Source organism: Pelophylax lessonae, assembly GCF_965119305.1.
Source record: "Pelophylax lessonae genome assembly, chromosome: 5".
In the NCBI taxonomy this organism is placed as follows: Eukaryota; Metazoa; Chordata; class Amphibia; order Anura; family Ranidae; genus Pelophylax; species Pelophylax lessonae.
The window spans coordinates 48,881,713-48,905,599 of NC_138772.1; the positions used below are offsets into that span (position 1 = coordinate 48,881,713).

Consider the following 23,887-nt stretch of genomic DNA (forward strand, 5'->3'; position numbering starts at 1 on the left):
ACTGATGCAGAGAGGAGGTCTATAATGGATACCACCCAGATCGCTGGGTTCAACTGTGTTGTTGCCTTTAACCCCTATGTTGGTGGAAGGAAAGTTGATGATGTTCTGGTTGGCTACTTCTGTGAAGAGTTTGGCAAGAAATATAAACTGAATATCAAATCAAATAGTAGGCCTTTACTGCGACTCGCTCAGGAGGGCGAAAAGTTTAAGAAGTTGATGAGTGCAAATGCTTCAGATCTGCCTATGAATATGAAATGTTTGAATGATATTGATATCTCTGGGAAAAGGAACAGGGGTCACTTTGAAGAAATGTGTGACAGCCTGTTGTCTCAATTGGAAAATCCTCTGCACAGCATCTTAGAGCAAGCAAAGCTCAAGAAGGAAGATCATTCCCTTTTACAACAAAAAGTCAATGATTGTGTACAGCTGTATGGAGAGGCAACTCAAGTCACAGAGGGATGTCAAGAGTCCCTACTTGGAACAAAGCTTAGTGAAGCAAAGGTTCTCAAAGTTTTGTGGAAAACATTTATGGATTGCAGAGAGAGGCGTCTTAAGAATGTTGAAGACCTTAAGACTAGCCCAATTGAGTTGCCTATGGATCACGGTCCTCCATGGTGGATTGGACAGACGGTTATGAGGGACAAGCTGTCTGACATTTATGAGAAAGCTGTCAATGAAGATGACAGAAACGAAAAGGAGCAAAATTATGCCAAAAATGCAGTTGAAGAATGTGTATATGAGATGAGAGACAAACTGTGTGGCATTTATGAGAAATCTGTCAGTGAAGATGACAGAAACAGTTTCATCCGGAAGCTTGAGGATAATAGGAGGCTTATCAGTGAGTCAGCAGTGCCTGACACATGCGTGCCTGGAAATATGTGTCCCAACCCTAGGGTTGAAACAAGAGGGGGGGGGTATGTGACAGGAAGTCAGGTAAATCTGGGAATGTAGTCACTGAGAGGAGACACATTCCCAACTGCTTTGAAAAATTCACTGATACTATAGGGTGTTGGCTGCAAAAAGAGCCAGCAGGAAGTTGAAAACCATTCAGCTGTTCAGAATGAGGAGATCAAGGCCTCTATAATTTGTCCAGAGAAAATCTATTGAGTGCTGCCTCCTGTCGCCGTGTAGGCTGGGAGAGGAGGACAGACATACGTGTACCTCCCGACGCCGTGTGGGCATGGGAGAAGGACTGCTGCCGCCTGTCGCCGTGTGGGCTGGGAGAGGGGGACAGTCGGATGTGTGCCTCCCGACAAGCTGGTGAGCATGGGAGAAGACCCCCTACAGCGATGTGAAGCTAAGGAGGGTAACCACGAGTGAAGACGTCTCAAAGGTGAGAAGACAAAGTGTTCCATGTGAAGAGTGTGAAGAGTAAAGGGACCTGTTAAATGAACTGTGTTCAATGTGAAGAATCTGAAGAGTAAAGGATCCTGTTATAAATGAACATGTGTTGATGTGAAAGAAACAAAGGGACATGTTCAATGGACAATGTTTGTGCTGTGTGAAAAGCAAACAAATGGACATTTGAGTGTCTGCTGTAGGATCAGCAGTGTCGGCCCAACAGTAGGTTGGAAAGACTTCTTAGGTAGGTTCCAGCGTGAGAAGGTAGCCGCCCACAGAGGCAAGGATTTATTTTGTCTTTTATTTTATTTTGGCTGTTTTGACGCTTGCAATTGTGTGAAGTAAATTGCATGAATAAATCAGTCTTGTTTTCAACCTCTGCTCGGCTATCTCTCTGTGAAAACGCACCCCCAAAGGGGTCATCCACACCCGCCACCGAGCTAATCCCTTACAATATATATATATATATATATATATATATATATATAAAGGTTTACTTGCAATGCATAAAAGATAAGCTGCACCATGTAGAATGATGATCTAATTGGCACAAAGTCATAAAGTTTCAGTACGAATATCAACGTTCAAAGCTAAAGGCCATCAGTCAGTCACTGGAATCTAGGACAAAGTATGATGTTGAGGCAACTTCTGTCTGTGTTTGCTGATAAGAGCTTGCAGACTCATCCCTGCTGCACCCCAGAAATCTTTCCAACTGATCTTTGTATCGCTCATTAGTATTCACGACTTTCTACTTCTCCCCAACTCATCTAAACTAATCATTACATACAGAAACCATTACAGCCAGGCACACTGAATTCCCACAGGCACTACAGAGTCAGAGAACAGTCCGTGACTGTTTTCATTTGTTTTATTGAGGGATATAAACTTGGATGGGAATTGGAAATTATGGGATGCCCACATTTAAGTATTTTGAGAAGTGAACAGTGAGGACTAATAGGTTGCAAATTGCAATTGGCAAATATTCAAATGCTAATTCTCTCACTGATAACAATGATGGGGCTCTAGTCCTCCCACTGACACCACTGATAGGGCACTAGTCCTCCCACTGACACCACTGATGGGGACTTTTCCTCTCACTGACACCAGTGATGGAATACTATTCCTCCCACTGATACCAATGTTTGTGCACTATTCCTGCCACTATCACCCAACAATGGGGCAATACTCCACCCACTGACACCAACTATGGGACACTATTACTCCCACTGATACGAATGATGGGGCACTATTCCTCCCACTGACACCAGTGATGGGGCACTATTCCTCCCACTGACACCAATGATGGAGCACTATTCCTCCCACTCATACCAATGATGGGGCACTATTCCTCCCACTGTGTAAGATTCTGGTACCTTCGGTACCCTTATAGGTCATTTCCTTCTTCATATTGCATCCCACCTTTTCAGCTAGGTGGAACGCATATACCTTTAAGCCGCATGACGTCATCACTAAGCGCCGCTCTGAGCGGCTATTTCAATCGCCGGCTTCTCTCTCACAAATTGTTCGTTCAAACCGCATGGTATACAGCCTTATCTTACGCTGCCGGAGCCTCCAGCTATTGCCATACCTGGATAGACCGGAACCTCGCTATTGATCCCGTATCTCGCTACCCGATCATTCACTCATTACCGGACCCTTCAGCTTACTAATCTAACTAGTGATAAGTACCCCACAGGGGATTCCTTCCTATCAAACTTACACTATCTACTTCTGCATACTAAGGACTGTTACTATCTATGCATTACTATTTCTATCATCTGCACTGTTACATAGATTGCTAGCTCTTGAGTCTACTACCATCTACATCCTTGCACTAAGTTAGCCTCTCTTGTACACTCCATCTGCTGTCCCCTACCACCTGTTATTGCACATGATTGCTAACCTATCTACCATCATCTACTACTCTCCTGAACATTACTATTGAGTACTCATCATTGCTATCACAACTCACGCCTGTCCTTTCAGCACATCACCTCTATACTATCATATACAACCTATCACTCCAGGAACATCTTATTGAGTGTTTGTATATTGTATGCTGAAGCAGGCTGGCCACAATGATGAGTCTGGAGAGTTGGACATGGTGATTCAACACATCTCTGCACGACTACTGAGTGGAGATTCTGCAGCTGCAAATCCAACTCTCTAAACAAACGCTAGAGCGTTACACACTGATACCAATATTTTTGCACTATTCCTGCCACTATCACCCAACAATTGGGCAATACTCCACCCACTGACACCACCTATAGGGCACTATTCCTCCAACTGAAACCAATGTTGAGGCACTAATCCTCCCACTAATACCAATGATGAGGCACTAATCCTCCCACTGACAGAAATGATGGGGCACTATTCATTCCACTAATACCAATGTTTGGGCACTATTCCTGCCACTGACACCTAATGATGGGGCAATATTTCTCCCACTGATACTAACATTTGGGCAATAAATATTCCTCCCACTGATACCAATGATGGGGCACTATTCCTCCTACTGACACCAATAATGGGGCACTATTCCTCCCACTGATACCAGTGATGGGGCACTATTCCTCTCACTGACACCAACGATAAGGCACTATTCCTCCCACTGGTATTAATGATGGGTCACTATTCCTCCTACTAATACCAATGATGGGTCACTATTCCTCCCACTCATACCAATGATGGGTCACTTTTCCTCCCAATGACTCCAATGATGGAACACTATTTCTCTCACTAATACCAATGAAGAGGCACTATTCCAGTGACCACCAAGCCTGAGGCATTGCTTACTCCAGCTGACACTGTACATATACTGCTCCCACTGGCAGGACCGAAACTAGTGGGGGGCAGGGGGGACATCTGCCCCGGGCACTGCATTGAGAGGGGCACTGCTGCTCCCTCCTCCTTCCCCCAGACTGTCAAAATCTTTGCTGTTCTCTTCAGCTTCGCTGTTCTCCCAATGAACCTGCTGCCAGCTTCTGCTCACTACTGTCACTTCTAGCACAGAAGCCCAGACTTGTATAAAGTATTCAAAATTTCTACTTGAGTAAAAGTACAAGTGCTCGATCAAAAAGTGACTTGAGTAGAAGTGGAAGTGCTCGCAGAAAAAGTTACTTAAGTAGAAGTACTAAAGTATTCAACATTTTTTTTACTTAAGTATTGCAAGTAGTTTTTTCAAAAAATTTGCTACTTAAGTACTAAAAGTAAAAAGTACCAGTAGTTTTGAAAAAAAAATGTCTACTCAAGTACTGAAAGTAGAAGTACAAGTACTGTGTTATGTAGTTATTAAAGAAAGAAGTCAAAAGTTTGAACATCATATTGTTTTTTATTATTTCAAATGATTTATTCAAATGATTAACCTAAAGGACAATCACAATTCCTTAGGCTGTAACTTTTTGTAAACAAAAAACAGATAAAGTATGTCCCTCCCTTCCCCTTTTAAAGCCAGGGGTGGTCTCCTTCCTGAGCTTCCTCACTCTCACAGCCAGGCAGATCACTTGAAGTTGAAGGGCCAGGGGTGGAAGGTGGTGTTTTTGGTTCGTCCATCTTTTCAGCTGATCAAAAGGCAGAACAGGAGCATGCGCAGTCTTCTTAATCGCGATTTGATTTGATTTGCTCAATTGATGATGATGTGCCAGGCCAGCTTCATCAGACCTACAACGCTTAAAGTGAAAAATGCATCAAAAACTACTAACAAAGTGGCTGTGCTAAAAATGCTAATAAAGTGCCTGCAATTATATATATTCTTCTTGTATTCAAAATCATCGCCCACAGTATCAAAAATAAAGTGACATGTCTGTGCTAAATGCAGTGCAAATTATTCCCACAATGTAAATTTAATTCATATAAAATATATATGACAATACCACAATAAAATAAGTTGTGATTGTGAATGAGTTAGGTGCAAGCTTAAGTGTGTAAAATAACTTTATAACGAAAAGTCCATAACTGAATTCCAGTGTGCAATCTAAGAAGTGCTTGTCACTTGCTGTCAGATGCTTCCACCTTTCTTCTGTGATCTGCTCAAGTAAAGTGGTGGACTGGATAGCCTCTCTCTCTGCCTCTCACCTTAGTAGCACTGGCACTGCACTGGTTCAAAAAGCTGTCTATATTATTTTCATTATAAGAACTTGTCAGAACATGCTTCCACCACCTGTCCTTCACACTAGTAGTGCTCATTTGCTTTGCTCAAGTCAAGTGCCACTGCCAGTGGCCACTGCAGTGCAGGCACAGCCGCACAGGCAGAGGCAGGCCGCAGGAAGCACAGGCACCACCACAACACAACACTTATGGTCCATGGATCATGGATGGTCGGATAATCATCATAGCCGTCAGTCTCACTCTTCTTGGTTCAAAAAAGCCACCCATGACCCGTGTGTATATAATATATTAATATTTTATATTGATTATTTGATTCTCAAATGGCACATTTGCCATGGCAAGGATTAGGCCCTCTCCACGGTCCACCTCACTCACCTCATAGAGAAGAAGATGAGATAACGAAGAAAATGCTCCGAGTCCTGCTCCCGAGTCCCGCCGCCCGTGTCCCAACTCCTCTCAGTAAGGGCCCTAAGGGGTGGAGTCTGAGTGACACACAACACGTCTAGAGGCAGAGACCTCGAGCGGGAAGACAGCAGCATGGCTCCTCCAGTGCGGTCTTAACTTGATGATCATGACAGTGATTCCACGAGCGAGGCTGTGGGATTGATTGAATTGAGTTGTGCTGCCTACTGCTACACGCTACCTACTACTAAATTGTGAGTCAGTATATTTTATTTCATTTTTATATATAAAAGCGGTATTGTTGAGCACTATTAGCCACTAGATCTCCTGGCTGTCACTTTGTCACATGTTGGGGAATCACAGCGGCTCGGCTCCAGAAGTGGCGAGTGTCCCCGTCATCCTGCCAGGGCCGCCAAGAAGTTCATCACCTAATCTTAAGTTATTAATATCTTATGAGGAGAGGACCTATGAGATTGAGAATTGAAATAATTAAATATATATGGCTTTTTGAACCAGTGCAGTCAGTGCCACAGTGCCACCCAGACGCTATCCAGCAGTGCCACCACCATTAAGTGTGTTGGTCGGTCACTCGAGCACTGAAGGAGGTGGAAGCATCTGACAAGTGAAGTGACACTTTAGATTTGCACACTGGAATTCATTTATGGACTTTTCGTTATAGATAGGTTTACACACTTCAACTTGTTGCACGCACCTGACCTAACTTATTTCATAACTTATTTTATTGTGATTTATTGTCATATTTTATATGAATTGAATTTACTGTTACATTGTGGGAATAATTATTTTCACTGCATTTAGGCTTTAGCACATTCATGTCACTTTATTTTTGATACTGTGTGGAGTGTGGGCAGGGCACTGGGGGCAACTATGATATTATATCGATTGCACAGGCACTTTATTCGCACAGCCAAGTTGTGTTTGTTAGTAGTTTCTTGATGCACTTTAAGCGCTGTAGCACAATTTATTTGTTTGTTTCATATTTTCTTTTTATTGGAAATATTTGGTATAGCAGCTTTTATTATACACAGCCTTTATTTTAGTATGCGCTGATTTACAAATGACATTATACACATTTTTTTGAGCTTTATGTAACCTGCCATCTACTGTTCTGGCAGTGGTAATTTTTTTAAAAGTAACGAGTAACTATGCAGCACAAAAAAAAAATACTTGAGTAGAAGTATCGAAATCATCGAAAAAATGTAGTGAAGTAAAAGTAGAAGTAGGAGAAAAAAATTCTACTCTAGGAAAGTACAGATACCGCATTTCGGTACTTAAGTACAGTACTTAAGTAGTTCTACTTAGTTACTATACATCTCTGCAGAAGCCTGGCTTCTTTATTTAGAAGAGACAGCGCTCCTCTCTGTGTGGCTGCACTAAAACACTCTTTTCCCGCTTCTGCCCCTCCTATCCTTTCCGCACTCCCCAGGTGCAGCTGGTTTATTGTACCAGAAAGGGGGGGGGGGAGGTGTGGGCGCCAATGCCGGCACCCACATCATCTCTCCAGGCTGACTTTTGCTGTATAATTACATGTATATTTTATAGTGGCATTTGTACATGTGGGGGAGGGGGGTTATGATGGTAGGGGCATAGGATTTACACTGAATGGAGGGATGTCAATAGTGTCAAGGATGGGGATTGGAGAACTCTGTACTAGGGAGGGGGTGGATTTTGTGGGAAAAGTGTGAGTCATTTTTGGTTTCCTGAAACCTGCACTCTGTACGTAGTGCACCCCTGAACTCTACACTCTGTACGTAGCGCACCCCTGAACTCTGCACTCTGTACGTAGCACACCCCTGAACTCTGCACTCTGTACGTAGCACACCCCTGAACTCTGCACTCTGTACGTAGCACACCCCTGAACTCTGCACTCTGTACGTAGCACACCCCTGAACTCTGCACTCTGTACGTAGCACACCCCTGAACTCTGCACTCTGTACGTAGCACACCCCTGAACTCTGCACTCTGTACGTAGAGCACCCTGAGCAAACCCTGCACTCTGTACATAGCCCACCCCTGAACTCTGTACTCTGTATGTAGCGCACCCCTGAACCCTGCACTCTGTACGTAGCACAACCTGAACCCCTGCACTCTTTACAAAGCACATTCCTGAATTCTGCACTCTTTACATAACACACTCCTGGTATTTATTGTCCCTTTAAGACCCTCCATTTGGACGGAATAAAAGCGCACAGAAGCAAGCCTTGGCTCACTTCTTCTTCCAGTGGCGTCCCTCCTAATCTGCATAAGAAGTAAAGCTTGAAATTGTTTAAACCTTACCTATGCAGTGAATGTGTAGGCCTTCTCTCTTGGGTGGGTGGGAGGGGTTGCTGGCTCTTTGATTAGGACGTTTTGAGACCCCTGTTCTAGTCTTTTGCCTGTTTTGTACCATCATCACAGCATTTACAGCAACGGCCACTTATGAAAACAAAAGAAACTTTGCATGACACGTTTCAAATGCCATTATGGGCCACAATTGACCTCATGGACGCCTGTCCGATTCCTCTCTCCTCTATCCATTGGCTCCCCCCAACATATCGTCCACCGAAACTGCGACCATGCCTTCTTCATTCTCTTCGCCTTTGGGATTCTGTTAAATATTCAGCCAATTTGATTTCTCCCCACTTGCCCCAATTACGGCTCTTTCCTTGTCCTATGTTTCAACCCGGCTTTGATAACCCACGGCAATTTTCTTGGTGGGCGGGTCACGGTTTTGTGGATGTTCACTCGTTATTAACCCCAACGAGAATACTCCCTTTTGGGGCCCTTCGATCCTCCCATGATATCCCCTTGCGGGAACACTACCGATATATGCAACTCCATAATTTCCTTTAACAACTCAATAAACACAAGCCTTTACCCTATACGCTTACGCCTTTTGAAATCCTCTGCAGGGCACGACCCCACTCGCCAGGACTCATATCTCTCCTATATGCCTCTATTGTTTCTTGCAATACGCCCCCTTTTACTGCCCATCACTCCAACTGGGAACTGGAATTGGGGGGTGGGGTGGATAGGGAAGACTGGCAGCACATGACAGCAGCTCTCTCAAAATGTTCTCGCAATGTCTTAATTTTGGAAAATGCATATAAGGTGTTTTACAGATGGTATTATACCCCAGCTAGGCTGGCCAAATTTATACCTGCATATTTTCCCTTATGTTTTCGTGGTTGCACTCAGGAGGGGACCATGGCGCATATTTGGTGGACATGACCTAAAGTGTGCAGACTATGGATCAGGATCTATGCTTTGCTCCGTAATATTTTTCAGGTCACTTTGAAAAGGGACCCGTATGAGGCGCTTCTATGCAAGCCTATACCTGACCTATCCCGTAGTCAACGCCAGTTGGCCCAGCATTTGTTTACAGCTACGAAATTGACAATAGCCCGATCCTGGAAGACCCGGTTGCTTAGCTTTGAGGCGGTCAAAAATCGTATGAATGATATTCTAATCAATGAAAAACTGACCGCTATAGCCTCTGATTCTCATGACAAATTTCTTAAGGTGTGGGACCCCTGGATTTCGAATGTTGCCCCTTCTAGCTTTCAGGCCACCCTCCTTTCCATATAATGCCCCCCAGGACCTGCTCTTCCTTCCCCACTCTTCTCTTTGTCTCTTTCTATTGTCTTCTCCCTCTTTGTTTGTCTTCTTTTCTCTTTTCCGGGTGGGCTGCCGGCCCTGGGGCCGCTTTAAGACGCGGCCGCTATTGGGACCACGCTGTGGCCACGCTGTGATGGCCGCTGCAGCCCCGGTGAAGTCTTTCCTACGTGACGTCAGCCGCTATGAGCGGCATGACGTCACATCTGGCGGGAGCGGCTGCGCGGCCCCGCCGGTGGATCATGTGACTCAGCAAGACGGATGGTCACGGCGCAGAGAGTCCCCACCACATACAGTACTGTCAGTACACAGACACCAGCAGCAGCATGATCGACTGAATGAATGAATCGACTGACCAAGTTAGTAATAAAAATCAGCAGCAGTGCAATTATTGATCCCATCCTCCGACCTCCACCAGACCACCACCCACCACTGCCCCCTGGCCCCTGCTGATCTCCCCACCCCCACAGATCTTATCCCTGATAGGATGGGGGGGGGAAGCTGTGGCGGTGGGGAGGGTGGCACCCCCATCACCACTGCCACTAATCTCCCCTCACCACTATAGCTGCCACTGATCTCACCACCACCACTGATCCCACCCCCCACCACCACCCCTGCCACTGATCCCACCCCCCCACCACCACCCCTGCCACATATCCCATCCCCCTCACCACCACCACTGCCACCGATCCCACCCCTCTCACCACCACCACTGCCACCGATCCCACCCCCCTCACCACCACCGTTGCCACCGATCCCACCCCCTCTCCACCACCATTGCCACAGATCCCACCCCTCTCTCCACCACCGCTGCCACCGATCCCACCCCCCTCATCACCACCACCGCTGCCACCTATCCCACCCCCCTCACCACCACCCCTGCTGCCGCCGATCCCACCCCCCTCACCACCACCCCTGCTGCCACCGATCCCACCCCCCTCACCATCACCCCTGCTGCCACCGATCCCACCCCCCTCACCATCACCGCTGCCACCGATCCCACCCCCCTCATCACGCCATCGATCCCACCCCCCTCACCACCACCCCTGCTGCCACCGATCCCACCCCCCTCACCACCAACCCTGCTGCCACCGACCCCACCCCCCTCATCACCACCCCTGCTGCCACTGATCCCACCCCCCTCACCATCACCCCTGCCACTGATCCCACCCCCCTCACCATCACCCCTGCCACTGATCCCACCCCCCTCACCACCACCGCTGCCACCGATCCCACCCCCCTCATCACCAACACCACTGCCACCGACCCCACCCCTCTCATCACCACCACCGCTGCCACCGACCCCACCCCCCTCATCACCACCACCGCTGCCACCGACCCCACCCCCCTCATCACCACCACCACTGCCACCGATCCCACCCCCTCATCACCACCACCGCTGCTACCCCCTCACCACCACCCCTGCTGCCACCGATCCCACTCCCCTCATCACCACTGATCCCACCCCCCTCACCATCACCGCTGCCACTTATCCCACCCCCCTCACCATCACCACCGCTTCCACTGATTTCAACCCCCTCACCACCACCCCTGCTGCCACTCATCCCACCCCCCCTCATCATGTCTGCAACCTCTGACATCTCCTGTACTATGTCTGCAACCTCTGACATCTCCTGTACTATGTCTGCAACCTCTGACATCTCCTGTACCATGTCTGCACAGCCTCTGACATCTCCTGTACCATGTCCGCACAGCCCCTGACATTTCCTGTACCATCTCACCTCCTCTGACATCTCCTGTACCATGTCTGCAACCTCTGACATCTTCTTCTGTACCATGTCTGCAACCTCTGACATCTCCTGTACCATGTACGCACAGCCTCTGACATCTCCTGTACCATGTCCACACAGCCTCTGACATCTCCTGTACCATGTCCGCACAGCCTCTGACATCTCCTGTACCATGTCCGCACAGCCCCTGATATCTCCTGTACCATGTCTGCACAGCCTCTGACATCTCCTGTACCATGTCCGCACAGCCTCTGACATCTCCTGTACCATGTCCGCACAGCCTCTGACATCTCCTGTACCATGTCCGCACAGTCTCTGACATCTCCTGTACCATGTCCGCACAGCCTCTGACATCTCCTGTACCATGTCCACACAGCCTCTGACATCTCCTGTACCATGTCCGCACAGCCTCTGACATCTCCTGTACCATGTCCGCACAGCCCCTGATATCTCCTGTACCATGTCCACACAGCCTCTGACATCTCCTGTACCATGTCTGCAGCCTCTGACATCTCAAGTACCATGTCTGCACAGCCTCTGACATCTTCTGTACCATGTCTGTGCAGCCTCTGACCTCTCCTGTACCATGTCCGCACAGCCTCCAACATCTCCTGTACCATGTCCACACAGCCTCTGACATCTCCTGTACCATGTCCACACAGCCTCTGACATCTCCTGTACCATGTCTGCACAGCCTCTGACATCTCCTGTACCATGTCTGTGCAGCCTCTGACCTCTCTGACCTCTCCTGTACCATGTCCGCACAGCCTCCAACATCTCCTGTACCATGTCCACACAGCCTCTGACATCTCCTGTACCATGTCTGCACAGCCTCTGACATCTCCTGTACCATGTCTGCACAGCCTCTGACATCTCCTGTACCATGTCCGCACAGCCTCTGACATCTCCTGTACCATGTCTGCACAGTCTAACCTCTCCTGTACCATGTCCACACAGCCTCCGACATCTCCTGTACCATGTCCACACAGCCTCTGACATCTCCTGTACCATGTCCACACAGCCTCTGACATCTCCTGTACCATGTCTGCACAGCCTCTGAAATCTCCTGTACCATGTCTGCACAGCCTCTGACATCTGCTGTACCATGTCCGCACAGCCTCTGACATCTCCTGTACCATGTCCGCACAGCCTCTGACATCTCCTGTACCATGTCCACACAGCCTCTGACATCTCCTGTACCATGTCCACACAGCCTCTGACATCTCCTGTACCATGTCCGCACAGCCCCTGATATGTCCTTTACCATGTCCGCACAGCCTCTGACATCTCCTGTACCATGTCCACACAGCCTCTGACATCTCCTGTACCATGTCCGCACAGCCTCTGACATCTCCTGTACCATGTCCGCACAGCCTCTGACATCTCCTGTACCATGTCCGCACAGCCTCTGACATCTCCTGTACCATGTCCGCACAGCCCCTGATATGTCCTTTACCATGTCCGCACAGCCTTTGACATCTCCTTTACCATGTCCGCACTTTTACCACTTTTAACTAGAATTTGCTCTTTTATATATAAAGCCCTATATGCTTTCATATCTATCTTATCTATGATAGTACACTCTTCAAATGTGCTTTAAAATGCATGGTTTTCCCTTTTATGAACAAGAAAATAATGGCGTTATGCTGTTGGACCGGTATAATAATGCTATGGGGCTGGTATGAAATTTTTTCCAGGGCTGAATTTTATTCCCAGTCCGGCCCTGTCTAGTTTACAGTATTTTATGATTGGCTCACGCCCTATGTTTGCATTTTGTTTTGCTGCTACCTGTTTCATATGTTCTATTTTTCATATTGTACACACATACCTTGCTCTGATGTATGGTTATGCTTTTTCTTTAATAAAAACTTTTGTACAAGAAAACAAAAGAAACTTTTCACGAGAAAAACATGTGCCATTGCTAGGTTTCTTTTGAAAATACTAGTTTCCTGTCCGTCTCTGGATTCAGTACCTATTGAGCCACCTGCACCCACTGAAATCAACTGCTGATCTACATACTTGCCAGAGAATCAACATATCCAGAAGCAGAGATCAACAATGATAGCTACTATTTTTAAATAACGGAAGGCAATTTTTTTTTTAGTTTGGATAGAGTGGAGAGGGATTAGATTGATGTCTGTGTCCCCATTAGGGAGATCCACCATCTATTTGTCTTGCAAGTGGAAGAAAAAGCAAATTAAAAAATTTAGGTGGTCTCCAGAACAGGAATAGAGGGGAAATCTTCGAATGGGGACACTAGTTCTGGTGACCACCAAGGATAAATACCTTCTCCCAGCATGCTCACCTACCAGTATGATTGGCTGAGAGAAGCATACATATTCATAACCTGACTCACTGTAATTCATCACACTAATGCCAAAGGTAACAGTGCCATCTACTGACAGAAGAGGGAAACACAGCTTAACTAGGCTTAAGAGGAAATCCAATGATCACAAAGACTTACAAATCAGCCAGGCTAGCTACCACCTAGCACAGCTAAATGTATTAGTAGCCCTGTTTAGGACAAGGGTGTGTAGCACCCTCCTAGGTAGGTGCTAGGTAAAACATATCTGTGACCCTGTTCTGCTTATCATAAGGGTCTGATCTACTAGTTTAGCCCGTCACATGTCTCTAAGTGTGATTCACTGGGTCTAAGGGGGTGTCTCCACTGCAGCCAATGAGGGACCTTGTTGGACAGTGGAGGAAACCTAGCCAGTGGCACACTCTGTTTTATGTCAGTTCCAGAGGGAGGGCATTCCTGCAATGCATCCTGGGATTGGACATAAATAGGAGGGGAGCATGTGACAGTGTGTCTTTGGGCGGGAAGCCAGGTCCCAGGAGAAGGTTGACGGCTGTCTCTCCTCCTGTTGCTGAGGAAGGTGGTCCAGGCAGACGGCCTAGGGTCCAGGGGTTGAGCTGTGCTGCAGAGGATCCAGTTTGCTGACCAAGTGGAGCTGTTGGGCAGGATTATTCTGGAAAAACAGTGTCGTGAGTACTTAAAGAGGAAGTAAACCCTGCACAAAAAATGAGAGAAAAAAAACCTGTAAGGCAAAGGCATAATGAGCTAGTATGTATCGCATACTAGCTCATTATGAAATACTTACCTTAGAACGAAGCCCCCGCAGTGCCGCCCGCACAGCAACAGGACGGCCGACCTGTTCAGCCATCCTGCTTCCTGGTTCGCGTCCTCCGGCCATTCCTTCACGGGTGGCCGTTCCTTCAGAGCGCATGCGCCGATGACGTCATCGGCTGCATTAAAAGTAAATATCTCCTAAACGGTGCAAGTTTAGGAGATATTTACAGTACCTATAGGTAAGCCTTATTAACCAGCGTCAGTCAGCGTTAACCAGCGTCAGTCAGCATTTTTTGTACAGTCTCTGCCTTTTTGTGCATAGTTTAGTTATTGGAGTATACCACTCATCCCTTCTATCCAAGTTACAAATAAAAACACAAAAACCAAAGAAACTGGACTGGTCCTTGTCTGAGGTAAAAACACTAGGAAACAGGTCAGAATGGTCTGCTGTTGCTAATGGTAACCCAGGGGAACCCACACACAGCAGCTCCCATGGGAGTAGTGCTACACTATATTAGTGTCAGGGTTCCCCATAAAAGTGTCAAAACTGTCAGTGAGGTGTCCAATTTGTCTGCCGCAATATCGCAGTCCTGTTATAATTTACTGATCGCCGCTATTACTAGTAAAAAAAAAATATATAAGAAATAAATAAATAAAAATATCCATAGTTTGTAGACGCTATTACTTTACGCAAACCAATCAATATACGCTTATTGGGATTTTCTTTTACTAAAAATATGTAGCAGAATACATATTGGCCTCAATTATTGAAGAAATTCGATTTTTTTTTTTATTGGATGTGTTTTATAGCAGAAAATAAAAAAAGTTTTTTTTTTTTGTTTTTTTCAAATTTATCGGTGGTTCTTTGTTTATAGTGCAGAAAAAAAAAAAACTGCGGACATGGTCAAATACCACCAAAATCATGCTCTATTTGTGGGAGAAAAACCAAATCAATTTTATTTGGGTACAGCTTCGCACGACCACGCAATTCGTTTAAAGTAACGCAGTGCCGTATCACAAAAAATGACCTAGTAAACCTCCCAGAGCTGAAGTGGTTAATACCACTATTGATAGAAAACTGTGGTGTGTTGTCCCCTACAGGGAGGAGGAATACCTCACATGGTAGACATTGCCCAGCAGGTGAGGGGGGAATCAATTTACATACTAGATTTGCAGATCTGTGGGTATTTGTGTAATTCACAGCACAGTATGTATTGGATGGTCTGGACTCAGTAGTGGGTCTTTAAAAAACATATCTGACCTCTTTCCTTTAGATGGCACGGTTTACCTTTTTGTTGTGAATCATCCAATTCCTGAATATAATAGCTGTATTGAAATATTTAAATTTGATGAGAAGCGGAAATCTCTCCTACATTTGAAGACCATTAAACATCCATTATTGCAGAGGTACTGACAATGATCCGAAATGCCAGCAACGTTCCGGACAAGACTGTATAAAAAAGAACAAAAGGGCCTATTGAGTATATTTCTTTGTTCTGTTATTTGTACTATATGTGCCATCCCTAGGCTATCTGTATGTACTGTATGTGCCATCACTAGGCCTGGACTTACTATATCCAATTTTACGGGTGTACAGTTCTTTAACTCTTGCTGCCAGAGCCGTTTTTGCATTTTTTGCGCACATGTTTAAAAAATAATTTTCAGCCTGAAGATTACACAAAACCCACAAACAGTATATATTTTCTGAAGGCAGACACCCTAGAGAATAAAACAGTGGTAGTTCAAATTTTTTACAACCCACGTTATTACCGCAAAGGTCTAGGGAACTCAAAATTTCTGTAAAAAAACACACTAAAGTGAATTAAATAGATACCCAACATGTCCAACCTTAAATTTAGGTGCGCCAGGGAAATGGCAATAAACTTCAGTACCCTATATTTTCTATACGTGATGCTTCAAAAGCCCTCTATAGGTATCAGTTTAGTGTTACAGAGGGGGTCTTGTGTTACAAATATTGCTCTCCCGCTTGTGCGGTGATATGCAACATGTGTATCGCCCCCGACGAATGCATTTACAATCTTATGTACGTATATGAAGGGTGGGGGGGCCTCAACATTTTTTTTAGGGGGGGGGGGATTATGTGCTTGGGTGTAAATTTATTTTTTTGCAAAAAATAAAAATTAAACATTTTTTACTTAACTTTTTTTTTTTCATTACCTAGGGTACAAAAAGTCCCCTATGTGTTTATTTTTAGGTGAAAGGTTCTCTTTAATGAGAAATTCAGGGTCTAAAAGACTCATGTCTGCTCTGGGCTCCACTTAATGTTTTGCAATGCATCCTTTTCTGGCTACGTGAGCTGGGGACACCGAGAGCTTGACCCGGAAGTGACGCGAGAGACGTCGCTTTTCAGGTCACATCAAGAAGGGGAGGAGAGCGGACATGTCTGCTCTTTTCCTTCCCCTCCACCCGCAAGGAGGGGAGGCGCTGGTACCGGTGTCGTTTGCGAGCGATCGGGCAGCAGCGGAGCCGCCCGAATGCTGTCACCTGCTGCAACAACTGGGTTGTGTTTTAAACCCCCCCTACTGTTAGATCCGTACAACGTATGGACTTGGCAGCAAAAGTCCATTAAAAGAGGCACTGTTACCAATTTCAAAAATTGCAGGTAAAAGCACAGAAAAATCTAATATTTTAAATGCTTAAAAACAAATAATTATAGCCAGCACACATAAGGCTTCATTCACATGGACATAACTTAAGTGTACACCCCTTGTGAGGGCCGTGCCTACCTGCACAGGGATGCTGTGTTCCGTGCAACCTGTGCAAACAGTCCTATTGCTGTGAATTGGGACACAGCGGCTGCACAGATAGAGAAGCTGCTTCCAATTTGACAGCCGTGCAGGTAGGTGGCCCCAAACGCAGATAGTGTGCGTTTGGGGTCGCGCACCTGCACCCACACGGTTGTCAGATAAGGAGCAGTGACTGTGTCTGCAGCCAGTGCACCCCAATTGACATGAATAGGACTGCCTGCACAGGGCTGGGATGCATGGAATACCTGTGCATCCTGTGTGGGCAAACATGGCCCTCACACAGGTGTATGCTTAAAGTGGAATTCCTCCCAAAAGGGGAAGCTGTGCTTTAAGGCCTTCTCCCCCGCTCCTCTTTCACATTTAGCAAATTTTTTGGAAGGGGGGGGGGGCGGGTACCTGGTTATGATCTGAGCGGAAGTTCTCCTTAGACTCCTCCCTCCCTGCAGTTTTCTGGGACACCTCACAGGTCCCAGAATTTTGCGGGACCATTCACAATGCACAGCGCGACAGCAGTTAGGATTCTGGGTCCGGGGACTGAGGACAGTCTTAGAAGCCCCCTTGGGTGAGCACTGCTCTGGATCCTGGGACTGGTAAATGTCTGCTTATTAAAAGTCAGCAGCTACAGTTTTTGTAGCTGCTGACTTTTAATTTTCAGAAAAATGACTGGATAGAGTAAGGGAGGGTTATAACCCTTGTCGGTTTATTTTTTGCCTTCTGTGTCCCATTGGGGAGATTTCCCTTCATTTCCTGTCCCATAGCCAAAACAGGAAGTGAGTGGAAATCCTTGCAAATTAAAGGAAACCCTTGGGGACCCCCTTTATAGTCTTCTCAAATTTTCTTCCCATTTACCACCTTTAAACAGGTGGTTATTTTGATGCGAGTTCCAGTCCAGTCGGTGGTAGGATTGTATCTGGAGTACTGGGTGATACACTGCCAAAAATTCCTCATTAGGGATTTGGGTTTGCGACCAAATCCACAGGTTAAATTATTTTAACTGTTTACCAGTGCAAACTACCACCAATAAATAACTCCCTGCTACAACCAACATGTTATTATTGGTCACTAGGAGGTCGGTGGTCAGTTGTAGGGAGAGGATGTGTCGGCTTGTTTTCTTTTCTTGGCTGGTCATTGGGATCATCATTGAATGACCAGTGGTACTATGCATACCTTGCTCATTTACGTGGCGGGGTTGGTATCTGGGGGTCTACTTATTTTAAAAGGGGGTTTCCTGATTCTGATAAGCTCCTCACTGGCTAGGTGGTGGTGGCGGTCTACGAGATGGGGGTTATCAGAATCTGTAAACATCCCCTGAAATAAGTGGCCCCCAGTTACTGACCCCCTCCCCCCCCCCCCACATAAATGAGTAAGGCTCTTGTCTTCATCAATATAGGGATAAGTTGGCTTGCCAAGCCGGTCCCCCCTGACAAGGTGTCTTACCCTTGTTGAGTGAACGTGGCCTTTGTATGGTTCTGGAGGGGAGAGAACAAATACTTGCTGGCTTTCCCTAATAAGTGTATGGATTTTGAGGAGGAACCCCATGCTTTTCTTTCTTTTTTTTTTTGTGTGGGGAACAGCCTCTAAGGGAAAATTCACCAATGACACCAAGTCTGCAAAATGTTGTTGTCACCGACAGTGACTTTAGGTAAGCTCCGGTGCATTTCATAAAAATGCTGCATGTCTGCTTTTATATCAAGCACACTACAACCAACCTCAAGATAGTGTTGTAGAGTGAACAGGGCATATAGAACTCAATTGTTTTCTGTGTGCCCTGGTCTGAAGCCTGTGTTCATCTGTGCAGATTATCACAGCTCATCTGAACTGGTGTTAAGGAGCCCTTAACAGTGGGTGAGGAGCAAAAACCCGCCTAGTCAGACAAGTCAACCTTTAAAACAAAATGAAACCAGGATCAGAGACACTCAGAAGAGTTTCTGGCTACCAAAGGTGACAACAGATACCTCATAGTGCTTGCTCTTGGTCAGCCATTCTCAACCAGGGTTCCATGGAACCCTAAAGTTCCTCCAGGGGTTGGTAGGTTGAGCCATGGCTGATTGAACTCTTATTTTATGGTGACTGCATAGTCCCAGGGTTAACTCTAGTTGCAAGAAGGCAATGATGTTTTTAAGATAAAAAAGGTGCGTATAAGAGCCATAGCCCAAATAAACACTAGCAGCGCTAAAAACCGCCTCTGACGAGGTTGAAGGTATATGGCAATTATTAGCAGCCTAACAAAGTAGTGAATAAATATAAAGCCTTAAAGTTCATGAGTCCATAATATTCTCAGGGTGAAGACACAGGAAAGGTTGGAAACTCGTTGTGTGATGAAACACAAGACTTCTTTATCGATCACTCAGCAACCATCATATCCTTCACCTCACCACTGTGCTCCCCCCCTTGAGAGTGGACACGTACCCTTAGCGCTAGGGTTTAGCGCTTTATTCAATCAATAATCCTCCACTTCCGTATGGCGATCCCCTCAGGATTCCACTCCAACTAGTAGGGATATAGGCAGCACCTCCTCCTCTCCTCTCACATAAAGGGGGAACAGATACCTCCTCCTCTCGTCTCACATAAAAGGGGAACAGATACCCATAGCGTAATATGTACAAACAAGGCTTTATTAAAAGGTTAAAATCACACTCACATGGAATCGGATGTATTATGCGAACAACATATCCAAGGCACAAGACCCGGTCCTCCCGCTACTAACGTTGTCCCCACTGAGCCACACGGTACGGGTGATCCAGCCACCCTATCGCGATGTTGCCCGGACTCGAATGGCGTTTAGTGCTGGGCATCCTCTGGGATGTCCTTGGTGTGGAACAGAATGACCGCGTGCTCACGCCCTGACGCGTTTCGTCTGCACTGGACTTCTACTGAGGGCGTTTCATCACACGAGTTTCCAACCTTTCGTGTGTCTTCACCCTGAGAATATTATGGACTCATGAACTTTAAGGCTTTATATTTATTCACTACTTTGTTAGGCTGCTAATAATTGCCATATACCTTCAACCTCGTCAGAGGCGGTTTTTAGCGCTGCTAGTGTTTATTTGGGCTATGGCTCTTATACGCACCTTTTTTATGTTATGATTTGAGTATAGCAGCTGCTTCGCTGGTTATATAGGCATATGAGTACATCTTGCTGCATTGCTAGATATACAAGGTTGATCCTAGGAGGATTGCATACACATGAGCGCTGAGTGGGTGGGATAAGGAATATTGTTTCTTTCTTGCTCCTTTCGTATATTTTTGATGTTTTTAAGATGTTCGTAGGGGGGTGCATTCTGATGTAAGGGGCATTTTTCTCACTGATCACCAATGAATTGGCTTTGGCAACGGTTCCCTGGACCTGAAAATTATTTTAAGGGTTCTGGAGTAAGATAGATTGAAAAGGGCTGCTCTAGGCCTTTACCTTAAGTATTTCCTTTAAGAAAAGTATTTTATCCATTTATTTAAAAAAGTTGGTCATCATTTAGTTTTTGTTATTTTTACAGCGTGAATGATATTGTCGCTGTCGGACCGGAGAGCTTCTACGCCACCAATGATTATTACTTTGAGAGTGTACCTTTGAAAATTGTAGAGGGTCTCCTCGGATTAAAATGGACAAATGTGGTGTATTACAGCCCAGGGGATGTCCGAGAAGTGGCTTCAGGACTCCAAAGTGGCAACGGAATTGCCATATCAAACGATAAAAAGTATGTTCTCTCCTATTACCCTATTATTATGTATAAGTGCTCAATCTCTTGTTGTTGGTCAAAATGACTTACATGAAAGTTGTATTTGCTGTCTCTACCAGTACTGACTAATTCCCATAATAAGTTGAGCAGGTTGAAAAAATTCAGTTCAAGTACTCGTGTCCATGTTTTCTGTAGAGAGAGCAGGCTGCCTCCAAAATGACATCCTTTTTTATTATTGTAATACAGAAATAGGTTAAAGCGGAGTTCCAGCCACAAAATCAACATAGTCGATTTTGGGCCATCCGCTTGCTTCTAGTCACCTGAAAAAGAAATGGATAATTACGATTTTTTTTTTTTACTTGTTATTGCAGAAAAATACACTCACCTTTCTTCCACTTCCTTCCTCTGCGGCCGCGGCCCGCGCCGTTACTTCCTCCTTGCATTGATTCCTGGGAGCTGAACGTCATCGCTCCCAGGAATCAATGCGCCTGCCCCGACCCCGCTCGTCAGTTCCGGTGCGGCCCCTTATTCCCTGCTAAACAGCTTCTGGGCATGCCCAGAAGCTGTGGAGGGATGATGCGCGCACACCGGAAGTGACGAGCGGGGCCGATGCAGGCGCATTCTGGGAGAAGAGGACACGGAAGAGAACGCAGAAGAGGATGCGCTGCCTACAGCTGCCCACAACAGAGATGGCAGCGCTGGAGAAGAAATTTTCAAGGTAAATATTTCTTCTAAAAGGTAAGTGCAAACTGGGACAGATCAGAGGCTATCCATTGTGGAATGTACTAGCCCTGCCCTGACTGTCCCGGGGGTATTTTCATTGAAAATTTTTTTTTGTGATCGGAACTCCGCTTTAAGCTTTGATAATTTTGTGGGTTCAGCGCCTACCTGATTCTGGGGGCACTTTTTCAGTTCTAGTGACAAAATGAGACAACTTTGATTAGGATCATTTACATGAACGCAGCGGTGGCAAGACACTGCCTCAAAGTTGTATTAAAGTGGAACTAAAAAGAAAAAAGGTGACAGGGGATGGAGCTCCAGCTGATTGGCAGCCTATCAACTCTGTTCATGTGTGCTGTGTAAAGGGAGGGGGGGGGGGTGTACATTACCTCCAATCAGCTCTCAGAGCTCTCCTCACTGAGCTCTGCAGTGTGTATTTTCAGCACTCCGGCCCCTTTTTACCGACAGCTCAGACTAGCTTTAAAAATTCTGGACTATAAATGGATGTAGAGAAGAAAACCTTTAGATAAACAGGTATAACTTATGAAGGAGGATTTGTTTAAGCTCTGTGTATCACCTGAGTCACTTCACTGGGTACAAGGAAGGGTTTACATCCACTTTAATGTAAAAATTGGAGATTTGGTTTATTCAACTCTCCCATCCCACCTCCAGGATAGACATGTGCAGAACAAAAACATTTGTTAAGTTTCATTTATTCTTACCTCCTCTGTGCAGTTGGTTTTGCACAGAGCAGCCCCGACCCTTCTCTTCTCGGATCCCTTTTCTGTGCTTCTGGCTCCTCCCTGCTGTTGAGAGCCCCCACAGCAAGCAGCTTGAGCCGAGCCGCAGCTCTGTGTATCTATTCAGATACGGAGCCGTGACCTGGCCATGCCCCCTCTCTCTCCTGATTGGCTGACTGACTATGATTGACAGCACGCTGCTGTCTCAGCCAATGAGGAGAGGAGTCCCGGGCAGCTGAGACACTCCTGCAACATCACTAGATGAAGATGGGCTCAGGTAAGTATTAGGGGGAGCTGCACACAGATGTTTTTTTTTTTTCAATCTTAATGCATCTAATAAATTAAGATAAAATAAAAAACCTTCTGCCTTTACTATCACTTTAAATCGTTTAGTTTAGTTAAATTTGTTAGGAATTTGTTTTGTTTCATTCATTCATTTTCCAAATTCAAATTATATATCCTTTCTATTCTATTCTATTGTTTTTTCTAATCTATTCTATTCCAATTTGAATTTATTCTATTTGAAATAGATAATTATATTCTTTCTATTTTACTATATTCCATTCAATTATATTCTATTGTTTTTTCTATTCAAATTCTAATTTATTCTATTCAAAATTCTAATTTTAGAAGAAGACAGTTATATTCTTTCTATTTTATTCTAATCTATTGTTTTGTTTTCTATTCTTTTCTATTCTATTTGAATTCAAATTTAATCTTTTCAAAATTCGAATTTCAGAAGAAGGTTATATTCTTTCTATTTTATTCTGTGCTATTGTTTTTTCCTAATCTATTCTATATAAACTTGAATTTCAGTAGAAGGTTATATTCTTTCTATTTTACTCTATTCTATATTTTTTCTATTCTATTATTTTTTGATTATATTCTATTCTTTTCTATCCTATTCTAATCTATTCTATTGAAATTACTTCTATTTGAAATTTGAATTTCGGAAGATGGTTATATTCTTTCTATTTTATTCTATTCTATTGTGTTTTTTTCTATTATTTTCTTTTATTTTCTATATTCCTTTCTTTTCTATTCTATTCCTTTAATTTCTATTCTATTTTTTTTCTATTCTATTTTTTTCTTATATTTTCTTTTCTTTTCTTATCTTTTCTTTTCTGTTCTATTCTTTTCTATTAATTTTCTGTTCTGTTTTACTGTTCTTTTCTATTATATTCCCTTTTTTTCTATTCTATTTTATTCTATTCTTTTGATTTTTTTTATATATTCTGTTCTGTTTTACTCTATTCTTTTCTATTCTATTTTATACATCATTTTCTATTATTCTATGTTCTATTTGTTCATATTCTATTCCTTTATTCTTTATTATATTTGATTCTATTCTTTTATTTTCTATTCTTTTCTGTTTTACTCTATTCTTTTCTTTCTATTTTATTCTTGTTTTCGAATTCAATGTCAAATTCATTTTGAAGTTGATTCAAATTTCTGGTCGAATTTCAATTTGTTATTTTGGATTTATTTAAATTTGTTACTGTTGCAATTCAGACATTTGGATACATCTGAATTTCCAAATAACGAAAAATAAGTACGAATTTTGATTCAGAACTAAATGAACCGCACATGTCTACTCCAGGACAACAACTGTTGGGGACAGTGCTGGAGAGGAGGTGAGTATAGTAGCTAAAGCTGCTTTCCTATTTAACATACTGCTGGGGGGGGGTCTTTA

At 44.7% G+C, this 23,887-nt stretch overlaps 1 protein-coding gene across 1 annotated transcript in view; it reads left to right on the forward strand.

Moving 5' to 3' along the window:
• The window catches only part of LOC309556420 (uncharacterized protein), a 126,327-nt gene that overhangs the window by 92,767 nt on the left and 9,673 nt on the right, over positions 1-23,887 (forward strand). Inside the window, exons 14-15 of the mRNA XM_082258886.1 lie at positions 15,567-15,699; positions 20,552-20,752. Of these exons, the coding sequence (XP_082115012.1) occupies positions 15,567-15,699; positions 20,552-20,752 (334 nt within the window). The remainder of the gene's footprint in view (positions 1-15,566; positions 15,700-20,551; positions 20,753-23,887) is intronic.